The 19,694-nt window shown below is 42.9% G+C and overlaps 1 protein-coding gene across 1 annotated transcript in view; it reads right to left on the reverse strand.

Annotated features, from left to right (window-relative positions):
- Positions 1 to 116: 116 nt before the first annotated feature.
- Positions 117 to 19,694, reverse strand: part of LOC110495906 (protein FAM207A) — a 28,673-nt gene continuing 9,095 nt past the window's right edge. The window contains exons 3-6 of the mRNA XM_021571423.2: positions 14,751 to 14,819; positions 6,497 to 6,665; positions 1,059 to 1,127; positions 117 to 831 (exon numbers count right to left, since the gene is read on the reverse strand). Of these exons, the coding sequence (XP_021427098.1) occupies positions 702 to 831; positions 1,059 to 1,127; positions 6,497 to 6,665; positions 14,751 to 14,819 (437 nt within the window). The 3' untranslated portion in view covers positions 117 to 701. The remainder of the gene's footprint in view (positions 832 to 1,058; positions 1,128 to 6,496; positions 6,666 to 14,750; positions 14,820 to 19,694) is intronic.

A 19,694-nucleotide genomic window follows, 5' to 3' on the forward strand; every position in this document is an offset into this window, starting at 1 on the left:
ATCGCAGTTTGAATATAATGAATTCAGAACATGACTTCCAATCTGATCTAAATTCATATTCATCAATATCACAACGACGTGACACATACATAGTGTTATACAAAATGAAAGGCAAGTTTTAATGTACCGTACTGCATTTTTAATATCGCCTAAAAGAAATGTGGAAGAGATACTGTACAAAAATTGAAAGGAGTCATTTTGATGACAGATCTAATCTCAACATTTACAACATCAGTTTATTTTTCCTCATTCACAAAAGTAACTATTCATTTTCAACTTCTCCAGAACTGGGGGCATGATCTAATTAGGTGTCGTAAACATCGCCGTTACTCAGACAACCTGTAAGTCCTCTGATGTTTTACTGGTATAGTGCACAATGACCAAAACCACTTCAATCAAAAGATCTCATTGATTTTGGCAGGTTTGGTAGATTGGGCACAGGGAACAGGGATGCAGGCATCAGGGTTGCCCTTAAATAAAAAAGGCAGGGGTTTTCTTGTGTCATGGCCGTGTTCGAAAGCATCAATTTTCTGACTGATCTACCAATTATAATAAGTAGTTATTTAGGGTGCAAGGTTATTTCTAGATCAGTCAGCTAGTCTGCAGTTGCAGACTGCAACGTAGTCGATCTCAAACACGATCCCTGTCTCTGGGTGGGGATGCTCAACTGCAGATCCAAATGGCGTCTCCAGTCGAACAGGTTAGCTAGGCCCCTGCTCCTCTTCCTGCTTCAGTCTCTTCCTCAGATGTTCACCAATAGCTGCCAGAGGGTTAGTCTTGCTGTGTGCCAGGTTCTTCACAGCTTCACTAAACCGGCTGGTCTCACTCTCCCTGAGATCAAAACAAAACACGTAGGTTGTAAGGTAATAAAAAAATAAAAAAATAGTAATAATAACGGTAAAAGTAAATAGCAGATGGGCAGTTTATTATCTTGGTTGCTCTGATAATCAGCAGGATAACATTTTTCATTTTAGCTTCATGTCATTTTCTCATGGAGAATAATAAGTTAGACATGTGATCATCAGTGGTGGTTTGGCCATGGTCGGGTGAGGTCTTACAGGAGTTTGCGTTTTTGTGCTGGCTTCATCAGGCTGAAGTCTGTTGGTTCTGGCTTCTTCTTCACTGGCCTGAGAGGGAAAGACAAAATGATAAAGATGGTCAAAAGGTGACTGATTTCATTTGGAATGATTATGGTTAAAACAAGATACAGGTAAAAAAAATTAATGGCAGTTAGGACCACAATGTGCTGTCCATGTGCGATCGTTCCAGGCAGTGCCATAGTTGGGACTTTCCTGTATGTGTTTAGTTATTTAGGATTGGGGCCAGACAGACGAGTACTTAATTTATTAACAACAGACAGAGATGGAGGCCGGCCAACTGAGCTGATCCCCCAATTATCCATTCTGGCCTTGTCCAACAATTAACCATGCCAAGTTGTGATGTACAGAAAAACCTTGTTTTCTATGGCAAAATGGATGTTGAGTTTACCAAACACATCAGCAAAGACATAACAAGAGCATGACTGGACAAAACATATGCTCTTGCGAGTTGAAACAAGTTTAACAGACAAGAGTGAAATGGGTAGACACGGATTTGCTTGCGAATTAAAACTAGTTCAATCTCAAGAAATGTGTTTTTCACCAGAGGGGTCATGGGAACTGCAGCTAGCTTGGAGGCAGTGGGGAAGCCAAAGGTCAAAGGTGAAAACAGCCTTGTGGAGTTACAGTAAACACAGTCTAGTCTAAAAGGTCCATCAAGGACAGCTACAAGAGTTCAACTAGGGAATGAATCAAATATTATCATAAATATCAACTCTGCCCATAATAACACAGACGGAACACAACTGAAAACTTGATATCTTTGGCAACTGAAGAGAGAATGTGTTGGCTGAATAGCTAGTTAGTCAATAATGCCTGAAGGCTTTGGTTTATAGCGGGGATGAGCAACTGGCGGCCCATGGGCCGTACCACTTTACTTTTGTAGGCCTGCGGACCAATTTAAACAAAAACAACTCAGTGGGGGTCTCAACTTATTGTTGAGAGTTAGAATAATAGAATACACAGGGTGCAATTTCAAAATTTGGTTGTGCATCAGCAGTCACTCAATTAGCCCATGTCAACCCCAAAAAAATTTGATTGGTAAATTAGTCTAGCGGCCAGCTATCTAAACTTGTAGCAAGCATGGTCGAATTACCGACCGGGTTGGGACCCATTCATCATCAGTTATGATATTTAAAACGGCAAACATTTGCACCCAACCTATGGCAAAATGTGTAGAATTGCAGGAAATTCGCTGTAAAATTGCATAATCTTATCTCCCACCCCATGTCAAAATGTGTAGGATTGCAGGAAATGCGCTGTAAAATTGCATAATCTTTGTTACATTTTTTTTCCTGGGAAGGAGAGGAGGACCAAAATGCAGCGTGGTTATGATTGAACATCTTTAATAAAGATGATAACGTGAACAATATACATATACAAAATAAGAAAACGTGAACACTATACAAAATAAGAAAACGTGAACACTATACAAAATAAGAAAACGTGTAAAAACCGAAACAGTCCTAACTGGTGCAAAACACAGAGACAGGAAACAATCACCCACAAAATACCCAAAGAATATGGCTGCCTAAATATGGTTCCCAATCAGAGACAACGATAAACACCTGCCTCTGATTGAGAACCACTCTAGGCAACCATAGACTTACCTAGAATACTATACTGAACACAACCCCATCAATCTACAAAAACCACTAGACAAGACAAACACATAATCACCCATGTCACACCCTGGCCTAACCACAATAATAAAGAAAACACAGAATACACATCAAAATGTGTAGAATTGCAGGAAGTTAACTTAAAACGGGAAAAATTATCTTCGCCGTCACGAGGGAGGCCACACAATTTTTATGCTCACAAGGCTTGTGTGAGGTAAATAATTAAAATATTGATCTATATTGCATGCTTAAAAAAATTGGGAAATTAGATTATTTTATACTAATACAATTGCACAGAGAAATAGATTTAGTTTAACAAGTAATACCCCCAGGACCAGTGGAAGAAAGCATCCCTATGACATCAAAGATCCACCTCCATATTATACGGTTGGTATGGGGCTCTTTTCTGCTCATACAGTCTCATTTCAAACCTCGGCTAACCGCCGTTTAGCAAACTCTAGGTGTCTACATTTTCTAGATGACATGAAAATATAGATCTTGGGTCACGCACACCTGTGGTAGGTTTGACTTTGAAATGAGAATGCATGAGCAGAAAAGAACCCCATACCTACTGTTAAATATGGTGGTGGATCTTTGATATTATGGGGCTATTTCGGTTCCACTGGTCCTGGGGCCTTTGTTAAGGTCAAAGGCATCATGCCCTTTACCCAGTACCAGGACATTTTTAGCCAAAAAACCTGGTTGCCTCTGCCAGGAGACTGACACTTGGATCTTCCAGCAAGACAATAACCCCAAGCACACATCAAAATCCACAAAGAAATTATTAATTGACCACAAAATCAACATTTTGCAAAGGCCATCTCAGTCTCCAGACTTGACACCCATTGAAATCTTGTGGTTTGAATTGAAGAGGGCCGTCCATAAGCGCAAACAAAATATATCAAAGATCTGGAAGGATTCTGTGTGGAGGAATGGTCTAAGAGCCACCCCAATGTGTTCTCCAACTCATAAAACATTTCAGAAAAAGGATCAGTGCCGTTATCCTCGCAATGTGGGGCATTGAAAGGTATTGAAAAAAGGAGTGTCAATCATTTTGACCCCTACCTTCTTGAGAAAAAAATGATTACTTGTCATTTCTTTTTATTTGCCCCCTGTTTCTCCTCATTTCAAGTACGATCTTGTCTCATCGCTGCAACTCCCCTACGGACTCGGGAGAGGCGAAGGTCGAGTCATGCGTCCTCCGAAACATTACTTGCCAAACCGCACTTCTTAACACAAGCCCTCTTAACCCGGAAAACTAGCTGCACCAACGTGTTGGAGGAAACGCCGTTCAACTGACGACCAATGATCAGCCTGCAAGCGCCCGGCCCGCCAAAAAGATTCGCTAGAGCACGATGAGTAAAGTAATGTAAAGCCCCCCCAGCCAAGTACAGTAAACCCCCCAGCCAAATTGTCCCCAACCTGGACGACGCTGGGCCAATTGTGCGCCGCCCCTGTGACACAGCTTGGGATCGAACCCGGGCCTGTAGTGACGCCTCAAGCAATGCGGCGCAGTGCCTTAGACCGCTGCGCCACTCGGGCGACACCTTACTTGTTAAACAAAATCTCTTTGATTATTTTTTTTACACAGTCATTTTTGCTCATCTTTATCAAGGGTGTCAACAACTTCAGACCCCAGTGTACATACACATATTTTTCCTAACAAACATTCTATCTACCACATACACGGCAAGAGGGTCCAAGTTGTCATGGGTAGGCCAGCATGTATCGGCGCCATCTGCACTCTGAACCACACAACCCCCATCTTCTACTAGGAGGTGTCTGTCAGTGTCAAGAAGAACAACCTTCCTCTGGGGGTGAAAGTTCAGGTACAGTTCCCCTTTAATTCCATTTTTTTTTTAACATAACAAAGATGTTTGAGGATTTTGATAAAAATGTGGAATTGAAGGAATATTAATCTGACATCAAGTCAAACAAATCATCAGAATGGAAAAAGCACAACTGTTCCATTCCATTAACATGATCTGCCTGGTACTGTTTTTATCCACTCTGGAGAATTCCACAATTCTAACTTCAGTCAGGGAGGATTTCCAGTGTCACACAGCCGGTGGTCATAAGTCTGTCTTGTTCACACTTCACACACACTTATAGTCATGGCCTTGGCTTATGTTAGGATCCCTGTTTTTACACTTTAAATAAATCCATATGTCAGCCTGAGAGACGAGTATTAAGCCTCACATGATTTCCTTGTATGAATATACAACAGGCATATCAAAAACGGGTACAAAAGCAATACTCTACATCCAGCTCCTGGTCTTCATCAAAAGACCGCCTTTCATCAACAAATAACCTTTCTCCGAGACTTGTTCTTGACCTTCTCTATAGTGCCTGCTACTTCGGACTCCTGGAAGAAGGAACTTGTGAGAAGTGAGCTAACCTCGCCACTGCCTAGCAACCATGTCTCCGTGGACTCTGACGGAAGGCTTTGTAAGAACCAAAAAGTTAATTACATGTATTGGAACAGTCTAAAGGGCCCTTTTATACGACCTTTAAGGTGCATTGCTTTTTTGAGTCTGATAGGGCTACTGTAACAACTGTAACAATGTGTGCTCAGCTGAGCTCGCCATCTTGGTTTACTTTATCTTTAAGCTGAAGAGAGAGCGAGAGAGAGAGAGAGAGAGAGAGAGAGAGAGAGGGATACAGATAGAAACAGACAGGAGAGAAAGAAAGAGAGCTTCAGTAGCGCATTAAAAAACAAAAGCAAGGCATTAAGTCATACAGACATTTATGAGTGAGTGAAAAACTGCCCATCACAATAAACAAGATCCACTGAGGCTTTCCTGAGCTGAATTTGACTGCAATAAATAACCCTGGAAGCATCCAGAAACCAAAGAGGAATGTTATAATGCACAATTGAAATGTCCTCAGAACAATTCCAGACTTCATTTACTTGCAGGATTGCCGTTGGAGGCAATTTCTTCCCCTCTTATTTAGTGCATTTTACGGCATAATCTAACCCATTGGTGTATTTATTAGTCGAATTCCATTGCAAAATGTTTGGTGTGTTTACCGTTTACGCTAGGAACCAAATGGAATGAAACAGGGAGGGACCTACCTGCATTTGTCTAATAGAAAGGTTTTGTTGCAAAACTTTTTCCGTTTTGAGTAAACGGTTTCTGTTGCAAAATGTTTTGACCAAATGTTTTGCAATGGAATCCAACTAATGAATACACCCCAATTCTCTTCCTTCTTCCTGTTTTGAATGGAAGTCAATTGCTTCCTTAATATGTGCAACCCTGCCACAGAAGCTAAATCTGTCCTCTACACCTCAAAACGACTTACTAACGTCTGAATAACTCTGTGCTGAAGGCCATACTGTAGAGGTAGGGTAGTATTGTGTGCTGTGACACTCTGTCAATGTACTGTGTGGAAAATATATGGGAATTTACATCCAGGTCTGTCCTGTAACATGGCTCATTAACCCCAGTGACAGCGCCTGAGACCAACCACTGGGACATTATGAGCTCACGTATTCCTCTGACAAAAATGCTAAGAAAGACCTAAAACAGAGGATTGAAATTCACTTGGATAAACTCAACTTGACAAAGGCAGAGGAAGGGTTGGACTGTGTGAGGACACGACAGAGTGCCAAAAACGTAAACTATGACGGTAAAGAAAATGATGACCCATTTCATGGATGAAACAAGGCCTGCTAGACAAACCAACAGCTGTAAGAAGAGTCAGTGGGTGTGAGGAGAAAGAGGATGGTGTGAAATCATAGTATTGTTGGGGTGTTCCACAGGGATGTGTACTTACACCCTATTCTTTCTGGAGGCCTTTCTGGAGGTCCTGGTGGTGGCGGGGATGAGCTGGCAGAGTTCTGGCAGGGCGTCTGCCAGCGGCCTCATGTCACCCACAACGGGCATGGCCGCCCTCTTAGCCTGGGCCACTTGCTGCTCCTTGGCCAGCTTGATGGAGCTGATCTCTAAATATCACACAAAAAAATGCATATAAATCAAATCAAACGAATTGTCACGTGCAGTTCAAGAAGAGTTAACAAAATATTTACCAAATAAACAAAAGTAAAAAACATAATAGAAAGTTACACAATAACGAGGCTATAAACACGGGGTACCAACTCAGTGTGTGGGGATACAGGTTAGTTGAGGTCATTTGTACATGTCGGTAGGGTTGACTATGCATAGATAATAAACAGCGAGTAGCAGCAGTGTACAAAACAAATGGAGGGGTGGGGTCAATGTAATAGTCAGGTGGCCATTTGATTAATTGTTCAGCAGTTTTATGGCTTGAGGGTAGAAGCTATTACGAAGCATTTTGGTCCTAGACTTGGCACTCCGGTACCACTTGCTGTGCAGTAGCAGAGAAAAGAGTCTATGACTTGGGTGACTGGAGACTGACAATTTTATGGGCTTTCCTCTGACACCGCCAATTAACCGTCTTAGGTCAGTTAGGATCACCACCACAATAATAGTAGAGAGAATGATTAGTTTCAGCTATTATTTCTTTCATCACATTCCCAGTGGGTCAGAACGTCGATATAGCACTCGTTTTACATGGATATAGATACTTTTGTACCGGTTTCCTCCAGCATCTTCACATGGTCCTTTGCTGTTGTTCTGGGATATATTAGCACTTTTCGCACCAAAGTACATTCATCTCTAGGAGACAGAACACGTCTCCTTCCTGAGCGGTATGACGGCTGCGTGGTCCCATGGTGTTTATACTTGCGTACTATTGTTTGTACAGATGAACGTGGTACCTTCAGGTGGTTGGAAATTGCTCCCAAGGATGAACCAGACTTGTGGAGGTATAAAAAAAAAAACTGAGGTCTTGGCTGATATCTTTTGATTTTCCCATGTCGTCAAGCAAAGAGTTTAAAAGTAGGCCTTGAAATACATCCACATGTACACCTCCAATTGACTCAAATGATGTAATTTAGCCTATCAGAAGCTTCTAAAGACATGACATCATTTTCTGGAAATTTCCAAGCGGTTTAAAGGCACAGTCAACTTCTGACCCATTTGAATTGTGAAACAGTGATTTATAAGTGAAATAATCTGTCTGTAAACAATTACTTGTGTCATGCACAAAGTAGATGTCCAAATCAACTTGCCAAAACTATACTTAGTTAACAAGAAATTTGTGGAGTGGTTGAAAAATGAGTTTTAATGACTCCACCCTTAGTGTATGTAAACTCCCGACTTCAACTGTAGGTCCTGGATGGCAGGAAGCTTGGCCCCAGTGATGTACTGGGCCGTACGCACTAGCCCCTTATGGTCAGATGCCGAGCAGTTGCCATACCAGGTGGTGATGCAACAGGTCAGGATGCTCTCGATGGTGCAGCTGTAGAACTTTTTGAGGAACTGGGGACACATGCCAAATCTTTTCAGTCTCCTGAGGAGGAAAATGTTTTGTCGTACCCTCTTCACGACTGTCTTGGTGTGTTTGGACCATGATAGTTCGTTGGTGATGTGGACACCAAGGAACTTGAAACTCTCGACACGCTCCACTACAGCACCGTTGATGTTAATCTGGACAAGAGGAATACCTATGTGAGAATGCTGTTCATTGACTACAGCTCGGCATTCAACACCATAGTACCCTCCAAGCTCGTCATCAAGCTCGAGACCCTGGGTCTCGACCCCGCCCTGTGCAACTGGGTACTGGACTTCCTGACGGGCCGCCCCCAGGTGGTGAGGGTAGGCAACAACATCTCCTCCCCGCTGATCCTCAACACTGGGGCCCCACAAGGGTGCGTTCTGAGCCCTCTCCTGTACTCCCTGTTCACCCACGACTGCGTGGCCACGCACGCCTCCAACTCAATCATCAAGTTTGCGGACGACACAACAGTGGTAGGCTTGATTACCAACAACGACGAGACGGCCTACAGGGAGGAGGTGAGGGCCCTCGGAGTGTGGTGTCAGGAAAATAACCTCACACTCAACGTCAACAAAACTAAGGAGATGATTGTGGACTTCAGGAAACAGCAGAGGGAACACCCCCCTATCCACATCGATGGAACAGTAGTGGAGAGGGTAGTAAGTTTTAAGTTCCTCGGCGTACACATCACAGACAAACTGAATTGGTCCACCCACACAGACAGCATCGTGAAGAAGGTGCAGCAGCGCCTCTTCAACCTCAGGAGGCTGAAGAAATTCGGCTTGTCACCAAAAGCACTCAAACTTCTACAGATGCACAACCGAGAGCATCCTGTCGGGCTGTATCACCGCCTGGGACGGCAACTGCTCCGCCCACAACCATAAGGCTCTCCAGAGGGTAGTGAGGTCCGCACAACGCATCACCGGGGGCAAACTACCTGCCCTCCAGGACACCTACACCACCCGATGTTACAGAAAGGCCATAAAGATCATCAAGGACATCAACCACCCGAGCCACTGCCTGTTCACCCCGCTATCATCCAGAAGGCGAGGTCAGTACAGGTGCATCAAAGCTGGGACCGAGAGACTGAAAAACAGCTTCTATCTCAAGGCCATCAGACTGTTAAACAGCCACCACTAACATTGAGTGGCTGCTGCCAACACACTGACACTGACTCAACTCCAGCCACTTTAATAATGGGAATTGATGGGAAATGATGTAAATATATCACTAGCCACTTTAAACAATGCTACCTTATATAATGTTACTTACCCTACATTATTCATCTCATATGCATAAGTATATACTGTACTCTATATCATCGACTGTATCCTTATGTAATACATGTATCACTAGCCACTTTAACTATGCCACTTTGTTTACATACTCATCTCATATGTATATACTGTACTCGATACCATCTACTGTATCTTGCCTATGCTGCTCTGTACCATCACTCATTCATATATCCTTATGTACATATTCTTTATCCCCTTACACTGTGTACAAGACAGTAGTTTTGGAATTGTTAGTTAGATTACTTGTTGGTTATTACTGCATTGTCGGAACTAGAAGCACAAGCATTTCGCTACACTCGCATTAACATCTGCTAACCATGTGTATGTGACAAATAAAATGTGATTTGATAATGGGGGCCTGTTCAGCCCACCTTTTCCTGAAGTCCACGATCAGCTCCTTTGTCTTGCTCACATTGACGGAGAGGTTGATGTCCTGGCACCCCAGTTCTCTAACCTCCTCCCTATAGGCTGTCTTATCGCTGTCGGTGATCAGGCCTACCACTGTTGTGTCGTCTGCAAACTCAATAATGGTGTTGGAGTCGTGTTTGGCCACGCAGTTGTGGGTGAACAGGGAGTACAGGAGTGGAGTAAGTACACATCCCTGAGGGGCCCCAATGTTGAGGATCAGCGTGGCCTACGTGTTGTTACCTACCCTTACCACCATGGGGCGGCCTGTCAGAAGTCCAGGATCCAGTTGCAGAGGGAGGTGTTAAGTCCCAGGGTTCTTAGCTTAGTGGGCACTATGGTGTTGAACGCTGAGCTGTAGCCAATGAACAGCATTCTCCCATAGGTGTTCCTTTTGTCCAGGTGGGAAAAGGCAGTGTGGAGTGTGATTAAGATTGCGTCACCTGTGGATCTGTTGGGGCGGTATGCGAATTGGAGTGGGTCTAGGGTATCCGGTAGGATGCTGTTGATGTGAGCCTTTCAAAGCACTTCATGGCTACCGATGTGAGTGCTACGGGGCGGTAATCATTTAGGCAGGTTATCTTCGCTTCCTTGGAGACAAGGACTACGGTGGTCTTCTGAAACATGCTGAAACATGTAGGTATTACAAACTCAGTCAGGGAGAGTTTGAAAATATCAGTGAAGACACTTGCTAGTTGGTCCGCGCATGCTTTGAGTAAAAGTCCTGGTTATCCATCTGGCCCCGCAGCTTTGTGATTGCAGACCTGTTTAAAGGTTTTGCTCACATCGGCTACCGAAAGCGTTATCACACAGTCATCCAGAACAGCTGGTGCTCCAGTGCATGCTTCAGCGTTGCTTGCCTCGAAGCAAGCATAAAAGGCATTTTGCTCGCCTGGTAAGCTCGTGTCACTGGGCAGCTCGCACCATGGTTACCTTTTGTAGTCCGTAATAGTTTTCAAGCCCTGCCACATCTGACGAGCGTCAGAGCAGGTGTAGTAGGATTCCATTTTAATCCTGTATTGACGCTTTGCTTGTCTGATGGTTCAGGGAGGTTACTATGTTTCCATCATGGCACAAGCAGCAGAGACTTAATGTATGTCAACGATGTGCCTCCGCAACAATAAGTAGCCTTACCAAGATTACCTAAAACTCTTTGTAGAATGGCATTGATACACTACATGACAAAATATGTGGACACCAACACGAACATCTCATTCCAAAATCTTTGGGCATTAATATGGAGTTGGCCCCCCTTTGCTGCTATAAACAGCCTCTACTCTTCTGGGAAGGCTTTCCACTAGGTGTTGGAACATTGCTGCAGGGACTTGCTTCCATTTATCACAAGGGCATTAGTGAGGTCGGGCACTGAGGTTGGACAATTAGGCCTGGCTCGTAGTCGGAGGTAGCGTTCTCTGCCAAACCTAGATTTGTCCACTACAGAGAACGCTTTTCTACTGCTCCAGAGTCCAATGGCGGAGAGCGTTACACCACTCCAGCCGACGCTTGGCATTGCGCATGGTGATCTTAGGCTTTTGTGAGGCTGCTCAGATGGAAACCCACTTCACGAAGGTCCTGACGAACAGTTATTGAGCGGACGTTGATCCAGAGGCAGTTTGGAACTTGCAACAGCACTCGGCGGTCCCGTTCTGTGAGCTTGTGTGGCCCACCATGTCACGGCTGAGCCATTTTTGCTCCCAGACGTTGCCACTTCACAATAACAGCATTCACAGTTGACCGGGGCAGTTCTAGCAGGGCAGAAATTTGATGAACTGACTTGTTGGAAAGGTGGCATCCTATGACGGTGCCACGTTGAAAGTCACTGAGCTCTTCAGTAAAGCCATTCTACTGCCAATGTTTGTCTATGGAGATTGCGTGGCGGTGTGCTCGATTTTATACACCTGTCAGCAACAGGTGTGGCTGAAATAGTCAAATCCACTAATTTGAAGGGGTGTCCACATACACTATATACTATATACAAAAGTATAAGGAGAATCTCACTTGAGATCTAAAAAATATGGTTAAAAGCAATGGTGGTTTGGGCCTCTTGGCTTTCATCATAGAGTGGTGTTGATCCTATCCATTTCGGCCATGAGTTATGATGACTATGAGCCATATGGTTTCTTATGTGCAGACTTGCCCATGTAATTGACTGTGAGTATCAACTGGAGTATCATCAGCAAAACACTAAACCCTACATCACCACAGACTTGAATAAATACTGTGATCAGAGCCAGGGAGGAATATTCAAACCAGATGTCATCGGTACAGACGTACAGTTTGTGAACAGTTGAAAATTGAGGGTCATTAAACTTTATGGCTTTAAGTATAAATTCTGACTTTAGTGGATACGATCAGATCATAAACAGGATGTGTTGAAGTTATTAAAATGTCTACTGAAAGGTCCTCCCGGGGGGCACAGTGGTCTAAGGCACTGCATCGCAGTGCTAGCTGTGCCACCAGAGACTCTGGGTTCGCGCCCAGGCTCTGTCGCAGCCGGCCGCGACCGGGAGGTCCACGGGGCGACGCACAATTGGCCTAGCGTCCGGGTTAGGGAGGGTTTGGCCGGTAGAGATATCCTTGCCTCATCGCGCACTAGCGGGCCTGTGGCGGGCCGGGCGCAGTGCACGCTGACCAGGTTGCTAGGGGCACGGTGTTTCCTCCGACACATTGGTGCGGCTGGCATCCCGGTTGGATGCGCGCTGTGTTAAGAAGCAGTGCGGCTTGGTTGGGTTGTGTTTCGTAGGACGCATGACTCTCGACCTTCGTCTCTCCCGAGCCCGTACGGGAGTTGTAGTGATGAGACAAGATAGTAACTACTAAAAACAATTGGATACTACGAAATTGGGGCAAAAAAAGGGGGTAAAATGTAAATAAATATATGCCTGCTGAAAAATTATTCACTGTTCATGTCATTTAGGCTATTTCCAGATTGTGCAGAACTGTAGAATAGATACTCGTGCAATGTGGCTTTGATTGAATTGCCACCTCTGTCTCTTATTTAGGCTAAAGGAAGGAACACATTGGGCATTAAATCACCTCTGGAATATACAGTCTGAATAATAACCCTTATCCGTCAACACATATTTTGCACATCTTCATCAGTAGAGTTCCAGAGGACGCCATGCTGCAGATACAGACAGCCCTGCCTCTTCCTGGAATACAGTTGGTCTACGACAGAAAAGCAATTATCCAATTTTTTTTCTTTCTTCCTCCTTGTTAATTTCCGAAAACTGCAGAGGTCTGAGGCTCACAGCCTGTCTCTAATTTCAGATGGAGTCAAAAGGACCATTAGCGCCTAATGATATGCATAGAGGAGACATCTTGTGTTACACAGAGAATTGATTGGATCAGCAGATTGGGTTACTAAGTGATCACAATTCTAGAAGAGTAGGTGGTGGTGTTAAAAGCGCAATAAGGGATCTGAGAATCTGTTCAATGGTCATTTCAGAGGGCTGCTGGTTTTGCTGGATAACAAATGCCAGACTGTAGCTTTAAAAGGGGTTGTAATTACATAGACACAGCTAGCTCTGTCCCGGGCTGGACTGGCACAGCGCAGAAACCTCAGCTTCTCAGTAGAGATCAGTGGGGATGGGGCTCCTCATTGCACCAACCTAATGCTGTTATGTCCCGAAGGCATCTATGTCTTGCCTTTCAAACATTTTTGAACACAAAAGGCATAATCCTACATTTTATCAATACAAACGCTTTTGGGAGAGGGCACCAATGTCGGGATTAGGGAGTGTCGAAAGGTAAAAACATGAAGGTTGAAATTGTTAAAAGACTTCAGCTACCCAATTTATAGACTGTTCTCTCTGCTAGCGCATGGCAAGCGGAACCGATGCACCAAGTCTGGAAGCAACAGGACCCTGAACAGCTTCTACCCCCCAAGCTATAAGACTGCTAAATAGTTAGTTAAATAATTAACCAATAGCTACCCTGAATATCTGCATTGACCCTTTTTGCACAAACTCTTCTGACTTATCACATGCGCTGCTGTTACTGTTTATTATCTATCCTGTTACCTCGTCACACCTATTTGTACATATCAACCTTGTACCCTTGCACATTGACTCGGTACTGTTACCCTGTGTATATAGCCAAGTTATTGTTACTCATTGTGTATTTATTACTTGAGTTATTATTTTTATTTCAATTTCTTACGCTCTTTCTAAGTAGGCATTTCACTATTCGTCTACACCGGATGTCTACGAAGCACGTGACAAATAAAAATTGATTTCCCCCGCCTGCGAGTCCTATCACTTAATGAAGCTCACTCCACCCGTCCCCAAACAGTTCCAGAGATCAGGGGGTCATGAACTGGCTCCCCAATCTCTCCTATTGACCTCTGTGACTAGGCCACTGATCGGTTGCTAGGGTCTGGTGGTTGCTATGGAACCGGACTCAGTCCCCTGGCCTGCTCAGAGCCTCCTCAGTCACTCTCCAAGTGGACATCTGTGATGGTGTATCTGTTTAGCCATTCATTATAATATGTTTATTATGTACATTATATTAATTCATTATCATGTTTATTATGTACAGTATATTAATTCATTATCATATGTTTATTATGTACAGTATATTCATTCATTATCATATGTTTATTATGTACAGTATATTCATTCATTATCATGTTTATTATGTACAGTATATTCATTCATTATCATATGTTTATTATGTACAGTATATTCATTCATTATCATATGTTTATTATGTACAGTATATTCATTCATTATCATATGTTTATTATGTACAGTATATTCATTCATTATCATATGTTTATTATGTACAGTAAATTCATTCATCATCTCTCTTTGTACAGAACCAAATTAGTCATGTGTTCCTGCAAATAAAGTTCCCGATTATGTGTAACTCTCTGCGAGGGTGCCTTATTCCTGCTGACAATTAGGAGGGTCTCCCTCATAGAAACAGTACGAGTCAGATCTATGTTAAGTTGTGGTAATACTCACTGTTTAGCCACCTGTCTCGCCTCTCCTTCATCTTCTCTTTCTTCGTCTGCTGCTTCTTCTCCTCAGGGACTGGGAACAGACAGACAAGAGAGTGAGTGGATGTGTATCCACAATGTTGCACTGGTACTTCACACATTCAGTAGAGAAAACATGCATTGCGGCTTCTCCTCGTGGGTATGTGAAGAGGTCATCATCAACAATAGAAAATAACATTCAAAGCAATTCAATTCATCGACGTTCAAAGCAATTCATCGACATTCAAAGCAATTCAATTCATTAACGATAAAGGAAGAGTGACGACTTTTTATAATGCTTTGGAAATTGAAATGTGCCAGATGTTTATCCACAAGATAATTGGAACCAGTAAAATGTTTCCGATTGCCAAATAAATAATTCACAGTTGAATATAATTATAATAATAGATTTGAGTTTGGGGTGTAAAAAAAAATATATATATATGGACATTTCCCAGCGAGAGCTTGACTTGACAGGAAAAATAAAAGCCTGTAACATGTTATCTTGAAAACAAACCATGGATAAAAACGTTACGCTCAAAAGGGAGAAAGTAATCACAGTAGTGTTGTGAGCGCCTCAGAAGAAGATATGGCTAAGATCAGGACACGTGGCTTGTCTTTCCTGGTTCAAAGGCATGGAGAAAGGGGAGAGACACAGAGGGAGGGGGTTGAGAACAGAAAACACTACCCACTATATCTAGTTCTCCCTCTTTAGAAAAACATCCTGTCCTGAGATGGAATGTTTTCACGTTGAGGCCCCCTGTGCATAGGGTAGCCCCAGTGGTGTGTGTGTGTGTGTGTGTGTTTGTGATGTGTGTGTGTGTTTGTGATGTGTGTGTGATGTGTGTGTGTGTGTGAGCATTTGTTCCCATCTCTGCCCTTCCTGACAAAGAAAGAGTTGTCACTGACAATGGGCGATAAGAGCAGAGGTTATCACACAGTCAGTTTCTTCCTGTAGGACAATGACAATAACAGATGCTGGACAGTATGCGTATTATCACTGTCTACCATATCACTGGAGTGTCTAGTGGAAAATGTATACATTTTAGAGAGAGAAAATGAGATGGAGTTGGTAAAGAAAAGCAAATCACTCATTTAAAACTACAGTACGTATAACGGTTGAATTGCTTTGAACACAAAACACTACCTTGATATCTGAAAGGGCAGGTGACAGTATTTTGCGTTGCGTTTTTTAAATGTAAATTATTTTTTTAATCCCCCACTGTGATTTTACTCTCTGTTGACGAAATCGAGAGAAACAGGATCGATGCGCTGCTCCATGACTTTGGGAAAATTAAGTGTCAGTGTTGCAGCCTGGCCCTATATATAGCGAGCAGAGCCTACTGACGGAATTGGCTTTGTAATTAGCAATGCAGCAGTCCTTGACTGGCATGTCTGAGAGGAGGATAAAGTCAAACTGAATGGGACCCAAACGCTACAGCATCTTTAGTAGGGACTTTTCTTACTCTCATGTTCCTTATGTCAACACACAGTGCCACAACGGATTTTCTCTGAATAGGCTACATTGTAAACTGGGACAACATTTTCTGAGGATCCTACAGCACTTTGTGGTTGCCTATTCAGTGATATTATATTATTCCTGTCAAACTAAACAAGGGGATGTGTTTAGTTTGATAGATGTTGTTTTAGTCTGTAAATGACAATAACCATGATGATGGATCAATAACTAGGCCAATTCATCCAGGCTCTTTAAGATAAAACACATTACATCATCATTAGATGTAGTATCTACAGTTGAAGTCGGAAGTTTACATACACCTTAGCCAAATACATTTAAACTCAGTTTCGCAATTCCTAGTAAAAATTCCCTGTCTTAGGTCAGTTAGGATCACCACCTTATTTTAAGAATGTGTCATGTCAGAATAATAGTAGAGAGAATGATTTATTTCAGAATGTATTTCTTTCATCACATTCCCAGTGGGTCAGAAGTTTACATACACTCAATTAGTATTTGGTAGCATTGCCTGTAAATTGTTTAACTTGGGTCAAATGTTTCGGGTTGCCTTCTACAAGCTTCCCACAATAAATTGGGTGAGTTTTGGCCCATTCCTCCTGACAGAGCTGGTGTAACTGAGTTCGGCCCACAAACTTTCTACAGGATTGAGGTCAGGGCTTTGTGATGGCCACTCCAATACCTTGACATTGTTGTCCTTAAGCCAATTTGCCACAACTGTGGAAGAATGCTTGGGGTCAAGAATGCTTGGGGTCATTGTCCCATTTGCGACCAAGCTTGAACTTCCTGACTGATGTCTTGAGATGTTGCTTCGATATATCCACATAATTTTTCTCCTCATGATGCCATCTATTTTGTGACATGCACCAGTCCCTCCTACAGCATAGCACCCCCACAACATGATGCTGCCACCCCTGTGCTTCACGGTTGGGATGGTGTTCTTCGTCTTGCAAGCTTCCCCCTTTTTCCTCCAAACATAACGATGGTCATTATGGCCAAATAGTTCTAGATTTGTTTCATCAGGCCAGAGGACATTTCTCCAAAAAGTATGATCTTTGTCCCCATGTGCAGTTGCAAACTGTAGTCTGGCTTTTTTACGGCGGTTTTGGAGCAGTGGCTTCTTCCTTGCTGAGCGGCCTTTCAGGTTATGTTGATATAGGACTTGTTTTACTGGAGATATACAGTGCCTTGCGAAAGTATTCGGCCCCCTTGAACTTTGCGACCTTTTGCCACATTTCAGACTTCAAACATAAAGATATAAAACTGTATTTTTTTGTGAAGAATCAACAACAAGTGGGACACAATCATGAAGTGGAACGACATTTATTGGATATTTCAAACTTTTTTAACAAATCAAAAACTGAAAAATTGGGCGTGCAAAATTATTCAGCCCCCTTAAGTTAATACTTTGTAGCGCCACCTTTTGCTGCGATTACAGCTGTAAGTCGCTTGGGGTATGTCTCTATCAGTTTTGCACATCGAGAGACTGAATGACGGCTGCGTGGTCCCATGGTGTTTATACTTGCGTACTATTGTTTGTACAAATTAACGCGGTACCTTCAGCCGTTTGGAAATTGCTCCCAAGGATGAACCAAACTTGTGGAGGTCTACAATTTTTTTCCTGAGGTCTTGACTGATTTATTTTGATTTTCCCATGATGTCAAGCAAAGAGGCACTGCGTTTGAAAGTAGGCCTTGAAATACATCCACAGGTACACTTCCAATTGACTCAAATGATGTCAATTAGACTATCAGAAGCTTCTAAAGCCATGACATAATTTTCTGGAATTTTCCAAGCTGTTTAAAGGCACAGTCAACTTAGTGTATGTAAACTTCTGGCCCACTGGACTTGTGATACAGTGAATTATAAGTGAAATAATCTGTCTGAAAACAATTGTTGGAAAAATTACTTGTCATGCACAAAGTAGATGTCCTAACCAACTTGCCAAAACTATACTATGTTAACAAGAAATTTGTGGAGTGGTTGAAAAATTAGTTTTAATGACTCCACCCTTAGTGTATGTAAACTTCCGACTTCAACTGTATCATTAGTGTTCAATTAGAAACTTCCAATCATTGAATGGCAACTTGAGATTACAGCATTGTGCAGTGCAGAGACAGAGAGCCTAGAGATGTTGTTTAATGGGGCACCACTCCCTTCACCTCCCCGATCAATAGCATCTCATTTAAAGACGCAGATGAGCTTGGGTTAGATGAGCAGGCAGCAGGATAGAACACGGATGTTGGATAAAGCCTATATGGAGGCCGACAGACAGGTGGTACGAGGCATTGAAAATGGGGTGCATCAGCAAAGTATTCTGTTAAAGCTAGAATCGTTCAATCAAAAAAATAACAAAGCTGCACCCCGCCTCTGTTTTGGTAAAACACTGAGGGATGGGCCTGGAGAAATGTAACCACTCTCAAACGCATAGACAGAGCTAGGGATGCAAGGGCTGACCATTCACTATCATTTTTCTTAGTTTGTTTTAACCATGTTTTGAGGCAATCCAGTGTTTGTTCATATTTACATTCTTTACAAACATTGGAGTAAACAAGCTTATATTTTGGGTTCTGATGGGGTACGATAGTTGAACTAAGCTCATAAGTTCTATTCTTCAATGGGTACAGCATTCATTATATTAAGTCCAAAAATGGATGTAGCAACTGAGGATTCTGGCTTTAAAAAGGTACTTCCAGTTGAAATGTAAGCTTTGAAAACACAGTCCTCGCGTTGCATTTCTGAAAACAGACATTTGGTACAACAGACAGACATTAGAAACACACGGGAATGTGCGTGTGTGCTGGAATTGGCCTTGGGGTCCTAATCACTGTACTGGGTTGAGTGTAGCTACTACATTACTGGCCATGACCCCACTCTCAAGAGAGTGTCTCAGCGTGAGTTGATCCCACCTAATTATTACTAATCATCTGTACTGTTCCTGTCCATCTCTGAATCTAGCTGCCTTGTAGAATGTATTTGACTAGGTACCGTAACGTGTTAAAAACAGATATGGCTTATCAAGAAAAGTGAAGGAGGAAAGAAGTAGTTTTAATACAATACAGTGTTTACACTGTAAAGGATTTTTTTGGGGGGGGGAATGACTCTCCTCTAATAATAGCAGGAAGGAAAAAACTAAAAGGAGAGGAGTGGGCAGCGTGGTTGGCAGGGAAAGCTGGCAGGGATGTCCGGGTTGTGGTGGTAGCTAATATCATTCTGCGGCAATGAAACTGTCAGTGTGGGACAGCGGGAGTCAGTCACACGTGAGGGAATTCATAGTGTATCTTTCCCCTGCCACCTCCTCGCCTATCCGCTGCTATTACAAACATCAGAGTACTTACTGAATTGAAATGGACCCCAACACTGGTATAGACTGTCCAATAATACCTTTCACAATAGTATTTAAAAATGTAAATTATGCCCAGGGGAATGATTCACTTTGACGAATAATCTACATCG

This window comes from Oncorhynchus mykiss, chromosome 18 (genome assembly GCF_013265735.2).
Source record: "Oncorhynchus mykiss isolate Arlee chromosome 18, USDA_OmykA_1.1, whole genome shotgun sequence".
NCBI lineage: Eukaryota > Metazoa > Chordata > Actinopteri > Salmoniformes > Salmonidae > Oncorhynchus > Oncorhynchus mykiss.